Consider the following 9,139-nt stretch of genomic DNA (forward strand, 5'->3'; position numbering starts at 1 on the left):
ATATGGTATGGGATGTCCCCTTTGGCTGGTTGGGGTCTGTTCTGGCTGTGCCCCTCACAGCTTCTTGTGCCCCCCCCAGCCTCCTCGCTGGCAGGGCAGTATGAGAAGCAGGAAAAGGCTTTGACTCTGTAAGCACTGCTCAGTAACAACTACCAGCATTAGTCTCATCCTAAATCCAAAACACAGCACTGTACCAGCTACCAGGAAGAAAATTAACTCTATCCCAGCCAAAGCCAGGACAAAGGCCAAGGTCAGTTTTGAGGATGTGTCTCAGCATCCCTGATGGAAGGAACTTGAACTGGCAAAGGGTTGTAGTAGAGGAGCACTGGCAAGCTCTCGCTTCCATCACTCTCAAAACTGTGGTGGGAAATAAAGGTACTCACCACGGGTGTCCAACGAGCTTCTTAGCTTGTTCCAGACAGACAGAAACACGTTCACTCTCCTCTGTAACAGGTCCCGCATCACATCTGAGGAGTAACAGAAAGACCCTGAAGCACCTTTTACTGGCAACACCGTGAAACTCCATAATACAAGAATTTTCAAAGCACACCAGTGAACTCTAGGCAACTGCTCAGAGAGATCAGGAAAGGCTTTAAACAAGTTTTCTAATGGCATCAAATTGAGCCATTTGCTCTGTTTGTTTATATTCTTCCATTATTGTCTGCTATTGGCTCAGGCTGCAAGGCTGGATGGATCCTTGGTCTGATTCTGCATGACCTTTAAGTACTTAAAAACATCAGTAATTATACTTAAGCACAATTGAAGGAGCTGCCACAAAATGTCTGTATGCTGCTCATGAAGGGAAGGGAAGGGCATATATTCCACCTTTTAGGCAAGCCCTACTTCCAGAGCAGAGCTTAAAAATTCAACATATCCACTGCTGCATGCAGGGATTTATCCTGCCTATCTCTGAGCAGAGTCCCCACCCCTTGTGAACAATCTTTACATGCTTAATTCTCTTTAAAACCACCTGATGACTTTTTCCAAGGCTTCCAATTCATTTGGATGGGAGTTGAAAGGAAAATACGAGGGCTTAAGATTGCAAGCTCAAGAAAATTTTTCACTTTCATTTTCAACTGGACTATCCAGCAGTTTTTGTTTTGGTAATTAGAGTTTTGGCACAGTCTTCTCACCTGAGAGGGGTTCATTGAGGAACTCTCGGATCGAGCAGTGCTTGACATCAGTGGTGTTCTGAAATCGCCTCACCAAGTCTCTCTGCAGCGCCAGAATCTCTGGTAAGAATTTAACCAGCCTCAGTTCTGTTTCCTGGAAGAGGAAAGGGGGCCTATGAGAGTAAGGTTGTCCTTGGACAAATCAGTTCTGAATACTTTTATGGAATTACTTTTTAAATGTTTAAAAGAAAAAACAATATTTTATGCACGCAGTTCTCAAGATTATGGAAAGTTATGAGAATGAAGACACCGTATAATCAAACAACGGTTTGGTCCTGGGCAACTGGCTCTAGGCAACCCTGCCTGAGCAGGGGGTTAGACCAGATGACCTCCAGAGGTCCCTTCCAGCCTCAGCCAGTCTGTGCTTGTGACCTGAACACTGCGGTCTCTCAGCCCTGTGTCACACCCACCTTCTGCAGAAACATCCAAAGGAGAGGGACGGCATCCTTGGCATTCTTTTGCTGGACCACATGGCCCAGGTTCTCCACTGAAACCCTCTTTCGGCAGCTCCACATCTTGGAATGATGTATGTGACTGTCCTTTGGCAGCTGGGACAGGAAGCTGACCGGGTCACCATACACTATTTTCACTATTGGATTGGAAGAAATTCTCTCATCCTCTTGTATTTGTCTGTTTAACTTCAGAAGTTTTTTATCCAAATCCTGCATTTTAGAGAAAAAAAAAAAAAGAGAGAAATTCTATCAGAATTGGCGGTGTCCTGCCATGTTGAACCTCCACTAGAGTACATTTCCCTAACTACCTTGATGACCAGTTGACACAGAAATCTGTCAAAGCAGATGAACTCCTAGGGAAGGCGTGTAAAACACATACTGCAAGACAGCTGTTTAGACCATATTCTTTGTTCTCCAACTCATCCAACTCACAGGCCTTCCATTCCTGAGATAATGTATATGGGGGGGAATATAGAAGGCAGACGGAATTCATTGGGGGCAACCATATGCTCACTTGGACAAATACTTTCAATTGAGCTAAGATATTTCTGCTTTTCCAACTATAGAAAATCAACATAGCACAACTCTAGCCTCAGATACTCATTTCCACAGGTAGAATAAAGTTGTGACCCTTTCAAATCAAAGCTCCCCTGCAGCTACATTATAGATGGCTTGGCTTTAGGAATGGCTGGGTGAAAAGGGTAGCACAGATATTACAGCAGGTCAGGTTTCCAAATAAGTGGATTTTGAACGGCTCACCCACTGAAATTTTATACAGCAAATTTCTCACCTCCAATTCAGGAACAATAATTGTGTTTGCAACAATTTCTTCCCATTTGTTTCTATTCTGTTTGGTGGAGAGCACATCATCAAACTGAACTGGCCCTGCAACAGGAATATTTAGTCTCTTACATTTGCAACATTTCAGTTAAAAGAAAGCACAGATTCCCTAAGCATTCAGATGTGACATCCTTGCAAGTTAGCATGATGAGCCAAGAGCAGTTGCAGAGGTCCTAAAGCTAAATGAATATCTTAGTCTAGCTGGAGAGTGTCATCCAAACCAGGACACGGTGACTGCAGGTTTTCAGACACTTCAGTCCAGCCATTCATTTGAATGATGTGGACATTTATACAAATCATTCATAATCCCAGAAAGGCTAAACAAGTTGTCCAAGGTCAGACCATGATCAGTGTCAGACCAAAGAACAGAGCTTAGAATACTGATTCGTCCTGTCACACTAAAAATGTGGCTATTGCATATAAATCCCTCTATGGCACAATGACTCATGTCAGCTTTGAACTCCAGATTCTACAGTGAACCATACTCTGCCATTCCTCTTCCACCAAATCGCTTCTTGGTAGTCATTTAGAGGGCAGTCCAGTATATAGATTATACACAGCATTTGAGTAGTACCTCTGCTTGTGAGCTGAAAGCTGTCACAGCACGTCATGAGGTTATTTATTCAATAATTCCTTTTCAGAATTATGCACCAAACCTTGCAAACCCCACACATTTGACCTAAAGAGAAGTAAACAGCCAAAAATTCTTCATTTCCTACAGCAACAAAAAACCCTCGAATTTCTGGATCTTCCTCATCAGCTCAGCTACTGCCTGTTTGGAATGGTCTATTTGACCAGAAGCTAAATAGCTGCTGCCCTTAAAGCTTGCAGGTGTGATACGGCAGGTAGTGTTCCTTACACTGGCCCGGGTGCTGATGTGGGTCCTTGAGGAGGCTGCTGAGGACAAGATGAAGGATGTTGACAGTCTCATCCACACTCTTCCCCAAAATTTTTGTCAGCTGTGCCAAGTCCTCCCGAATATGCTGCTGCAGGAAACTCACAGAGTTGTTTACCGGTGGCTTGATAATCTTGTCAAATGACTAAAGAGGAACAAAAGGCAAGTATGAGCACAGCCAGTAACATCCAGTTCGAGCACAAGGCATGCAGAACTACAGGCTTACCAGAAAGTCGACCCCGTCCTACAGGATTCCTACCACTTGAACAAATAAAGGCAGGTATGTGCGTATATGCCCATGAAGGAACCAGAATCACCCCTGGGCGAGGAGGAAAGCGAATTTGGGTCTGGCATCTTCAAAGACTGCCCTAGTTACTTGGCAATATGATACAAGGACCAGCACCATACAAAGGATTAACTACATTTCATCTGGCCACTTGGAACTATTTTTGGAAGATACCTGAGGATCTTTTGTGGCTCCCAGCAACATCGTCAAATGTGTGAGCAAGCGTATCAGAACAAAGACAACTGGGGACATGGCCCGATCAGACACTCCCATTGCTTTTCTATGCTGTGCATCTCCAAGTACGTGGCCAGTTTGAGTTCTGTCTTCAGTACTCCTGTTGGAAAGTGTATATATAGTATTTTTTTGCCTTGACCAAAAAACCACACAAGAGGTGTCTTTGATACCCAGTAACATCTTTTTGACTGCCATAAAGGCTGCTAATTAAAAGCACTACAGGGGAATGAGGACTTCTGCTACGTTTTGTACACAAATAACCCTCTTTATTTGCTTTTGCTGGCTGATTACTCTTCCTTGGACATCTCTTCCTAATACATTTTCTATGAAAGAGACAAGGTCCAGCTTTGTAGGGCAAAACTAGCCAACTCCGTGCTGGACAGATGGAGAAACCACTGCTGTTAGAATTAGCAACTTTAACATTCTTACACAATGGCTCTAAGTGCTAATCGAGAGAATTGAGGGGGAGGGAACACAAGTTATAGTCACCAGAGCCCTGACAGAAGTTCTTCAGTCACGCTGGCCCATTTAAGAAAACGTTGCCTATTACTGTATGTTGGCGTAGAACCACATAACCTCTATCAGCCTGGATGAGCAGGGAGATAAAAAAACCTCAAACCAGCAGCTTGACTCGATCTTATGATAAGGCAGTTTCTGCAAAGTCAGAGCTACCCCAGCACTCCTAACAGCTGAGCCTCTTCCCCTCAGAGGCCCGTGTCTGAGCTGACGGGGAATCCCACGTGCCACCTTTCCAGCAGCAGCCTGGTGGTGCTCTCCAAAAGTCGCTAAGGGTCTACAGATCCTGATGTGCTTCTGAGTATGGAAACCAGGTACAGCAGGGAGCACGGCGAGGTCCACACATTGTTAACTGGCTGAATTACTCCACTTCAGGAGGCATTTCCCAGGCTTTATGCAGCCCTATTTGCATTGCCCACTTCACTGGATGCTCTCTGATTCTCTAAGGTTCTTCACTAGATGTCTCACAGACACAAATATACATGACCAAAAACTCATCCAGACAGGCCTGTGGAGTAGCCACTGTAGTGATTTTTCACTCTGCAATGGCTCTAGGCAACCCTGCCTGAGCAGGGGGTTAGACCAGATGACCTCCAGAGGTCCCTTCCAGCCTCAGCCAGTCTGTGCTTGTGACCTGAACACTGCGGTCTCTCAGCCCTGTGTCACACCCACCTTCTGCAGAAACATCCAAAGGAGAGGGACGGCATCCTTGGCATTCTTTTGCTGGACCACATGGCCCAGGTTCTCCACTGAAACCCTCTTTCGGCAGCTCCACATCTTGGAATGATGTATGTGACTGTCCTTTGGCAGCTGGGACAGGAAGCTGACCGGGTCACCATACACTATTTTCACTATTGGATTGGAAGAAATTCTCTCATCCTCTTGTATTTGTCTGTTTAACTTCAGAAGTTTTTTATCCAAATCCTGCATTTTAGAGGAAAAAAAAAAAAGAGAGAAATTCTATCAGAATTGGCGGTGTCCTGCCATGTTGAACCTCCACTAGAGTACATTTCCCTAACTACCTTGATGACCAGTTGACACAGAAATCTGTCAAAGCAGATGAACTCCTAGGGAAGGCGTGTAAAACACATACTGCAAGACAGCTGTTTAGACCATATTCTTTGTTCTCCAACTCATCCAACTCACAGGCCTTCCATTCCTGAGATAATGTATATGGGGGGGAATATAGAAGGCAGACGGAATTCATTGGGGGCAACCATATGCTCACTTGGACAAATACTTTCAATTGAGCTAAGATATTTCTGCTTTTCCAACTATAGAAAATCAACATAGCACAACTCTAGCCTCAGATACTCATTTCCACAGGTAGAATAAAGTTGTCTGACCCTTACAAATCAAAGCTACCCTGCAGCTACATTATAGATGGCTTGGCTTTAGGAATGGCTGGGTGAAAAGGGTAGCACAGATATTACAGCAGGTCAGGTTTCCAAATAAGTGGATTTTGAACGGCTCACCCACTGAAATTTTATACAGCAAATTTCTCACCTCCAATTCAGGAACAATAATTGTGTTTGCAACAATTTCTTCCCATTTGTTTCTATTCTGTTTGGTGGAGAGCACATCATCAAACTGAACTGGCCCTGCAACAGGAATATTTAGTCTCTTACATTTGCAACATTTCAGTTAAAAGAAAGCACAGATTCCCTAAGCATTCAGATGTGACATCCTTGCAAGTTAGCATGATGAGCCAAGAGCAGTTGCAGAGGTCCTAAAGCTAAATGAATATCTTAGTCTAGCTGGAGAGTGTCATCCAAACCAGGACACGGTGACTGCAGGTTTTCAGACACTTCAGTCCAGCCATTCATTTGAATGATGTGGACATTTATACAAATCATTCATAATCCCAGAAAGGCTAAACAAGTTGTCCAAGGTCAGACCATGATCAGTGTCAGACCAAAGAACAGAGCTTAGAATACTGATTCGTCCTGTCACACTAAAAATGTGGCTATTGCATATAAATCCCTCTATGGCACAATGACTCATGTCAGCTTTGAACTCCAGATTCTACAGTGAACCATACTCTGCCATTCCTCTTCCACCAAATCGCTTCTTGGTAGTCATTTAGAGGGCAGTCCAGTATATAGATTATACACAGCATTTGAGTAGTACCTCTGCTTGTGAGCTGAAAGCTGTCACAGCACGTCATGAGGTTATTTATTCAATAATTCCTTTTCAGAATTATGCACCAAACCTTGCAAACCCCACACATTTGACCTAAAGAGAAGTAAACAGCCAAAAATTCTTCATTTCCTACAGCAACAAAAAACCCTCGAATTTCTGGATCTTCCTCATCAGCTCAGCTACTGCCTGTTTGGAATGGTCTATTTGACCAGAAGCTAAATAGCTGCTGCCCTTAAAGCTTGCAGGTGTGATACGGCAGGTAGTGTTCCTTACACTGGCCCGGGTGCTGATGTGGGTCCTTGAGGAGGCTGCTGAGGACAAGATGAAGGATGTTGACAGTCTCATCCACACTCTTCCCCAAAATTTTTGTCAGCTGTGCCAAGTCCTCCCGAATATGCTGCTGCAGGAAACTCACAGAGTTGTTTACCGGTGGCTTGATAATCTTGTCAAATGACTAAAGAGGAACAAAAGGCAAGTATGAGCACAGCCAGTAACATCCAGTTCGAGCACAAGGCATGCAGAACTACAGGCTTACCAGAAAGTCGACCCCGTCCTACAGGATTCCTACCACTTGAACAAATAAAGGCAGGTATGTGCGTATATGCCCATGAAGGAACCAGAATAACCCCTGGGCGAGGAGGAAAGCGAATTTGGGTCTGGCATCTTCAAAGACTGCCCTAGTTACTTGGCAATATGATACAAGGACCAGCACCATACAAAGGATTAACTACATTTCATCTGGCCACTTGGAACTATTTTTGGAAGATACCTGAGGATCTTTTGTGGCTCCCAGCAACATCGTCAAATGTGTGAGCAAGCGTATCAGAACGAAGACAACTGGGGACATGGCCCGATCAGACACTCCCATTGCTTTTCTATGCTGTGCATCTCCAAGTACGTGGCCAGTTTGAGTTCTGTCTTCAGTACTCCTGTTGGAAAGTGTATATATAGTATTTTTTTGCCTTGACCAAAAAACCACACAAGAGGTGTCTTTGATACCCAGTAACATCTTTTTGACTGCCATAAAGGCTGCTAATTAAAAGCACTACAGGGGAATGAGGACTTCTGCTACGTTTTGTACACAAATAACCCTCTTTATTTGCTTTTGCTGGCTGATTACTCTTCCTTGGACATCTCTTCCTAATACATTTTCTATGAAAGAGACAAGGTCCAGCTTTGTAGGGCAAAACTAGCCAACTCCGTGCTGGACAGATGGAGAAACCACTGCTGTTAGAATTAGCAACTTTAACATTCTTACACAATGGCTCTAAGTGCTAATCGAGAGAATTGAGGGGGAGGGAACACAAGTTATAGTCACCAGAGCCCTGACAGAAGTTCTTCAGTCACGCTGGCCCATTTAAGAAAACGTTGCCTATTACTGTATGTTGGCGTAGAACCACATAACCTCTATCAGCCTGGATGAGCAGGGAGATAAAAAAACCTCAAACCAGCAGCTTGACTCGATCTTATGATAAGGCAGTTTCTGCAAAGTCAGAGCTACCCCAGCACTCCTAACAGCTGAGCCTCTTCCCCTCAGAGGCCCGTGTCTGAGCTGACGGGGAATCCCACGTGCCACCTTTCCAGCAGCAGCATGAAGTGGTTGGTACCTCTTGCCCTGAGAGCATGACAAGCAAATACTACATCATTTAGCGCTGAAAAGGTTAATGAATCAAAGCATACCGGAATTCTTGAAAGCCAGGCAGTGATTTATGCTGGACCCCGCCAACTTGGGCCCCACAGTCGAGACAGCGGCTAGTTTCCATGGGGCGGCCACACTAGCAAAAAACAAAATGAGAACATTCAATTCCAGAGTAAGAGCCTCTCCAGCAGAGAAAGAGAATGAAACAAAAATCCCAGCTGTAACCGGTTAATTAGAAAACTGCTACCGGGCAAAGGACCTTTGCCTCTCATTTCCTAGATTTATGGTATAAGCTGCGCTAGAGCTATTCTAAATTTTACATTACAATGGCAAAATGTTTAATAAAACAGAGTTTAGAAAATGAACCACTGTGCAATATAACATTAAAACCAGTAAACAAAATAAAACAGTTTATTGTTGAAAACACTGCCTGGTTAAAAACCCACCAGTCTCAAATTCTTACCTCTCCTACAGTGCAGGGGTGGCCCTTTGGACACACTATCAAGGAAGAGAAACAACAGGACGGTATTACAAGACAGACATTTATGAAGACCCACAAGAAACATGCTTCAAGATCTAATCAAAGCACTGAGTCCGAAGCTCAAAGGAGTGACAGACCCACATTGGAACCCCTGCATTCCTAGTTTGCAGTAAGCAGAGGCCAGGAAGGGCAAAGTGCTGCTCTTCTTCTGCTCACACTGCTTTAACGCGGCCAGAAGGGCAGGTCTTCTGCACTTTCAAACTTTGTAAACAGCTATAAGCTTGAGACTAAACAGAAGCTCAATGCACTTTGGTGCATTACCCACATAAACAGTAGCTACAAATCTTAATTTATAAAGGATAACTCATGCTTGAAAGAGGAGCGTCTGTCCTCACATTTGGAACAGTTTCATTCAAAACCCGAGGATTATCCTTCAGTTCCTTTCACAGCCAGTCAGAAGCACTTACTGTACCAGCGCAGAG

General features: G+C 44.2%; 1 protein-coding gene across 1 annotated transcript in view; it reads right to left on the reverse strand.

Moving 5' to 3' along the window:
• The window catches only part of RNF213 (ring finger protein 213), a 56,854-nt gene that overhangs the window by 4,667 nt on the left and 43,048 nt on the right, over window positions 1-9,139 (reverse strand). Inside the window, exons 51-59 of the mRNA XM_035899235.1 lie at window positions 9,125-9,137; window positions 8,640-8,674; window positions 8,218-8,312; window positions 7,307-7,466; window positions 6,811-6,991; window positions 5,902-5,996; window positions 5,068-5,319; window positions 1,134-1,266; window positions 384-467 (exon numbers count right to left, since the gene is read on the reverse strand). Coding sequence (XP_035755128.1) covers window positions 384-467; window positions 1,134-1,266; window positions 5,068-5,319; window positions 5,902-5,996; window positions 6,811-6,991; window positions 7,307-7,466; window positions 8,218-8,312; window positions 8,640-8,674; window positions 9,125-9,137 — 1,048 coding nt within the window. The remainder of the gene's footprint in view (window positions 1-383; window positions 468-1,133; window positions 1,267-5,067; window positions 5,320-5,901; window positions 5,997-6,810; window positions 6,992-7,306; window positions 7,467-8,217; window positions 8,313-8,639; window positions 8,675-9,124; window positions 9,138-9,139) is intronic.

Source organism: Egretta garzetta, unplaced genomic scaffold (assembly GCF_000687185.1).
Source record: "Egretta garzetta isolate BGI_Z169 unplaced genomic scaffold, ASM68718v1 scaffold131, whole genome shotgun sequence".
NCBI classification, from domain to species: domain Eukaryota; kingdom Metazoa; phylum Chordata; class Aves; order Pelecaniformes; family Ardeidae; genus Egretta; species Egretta garzetta.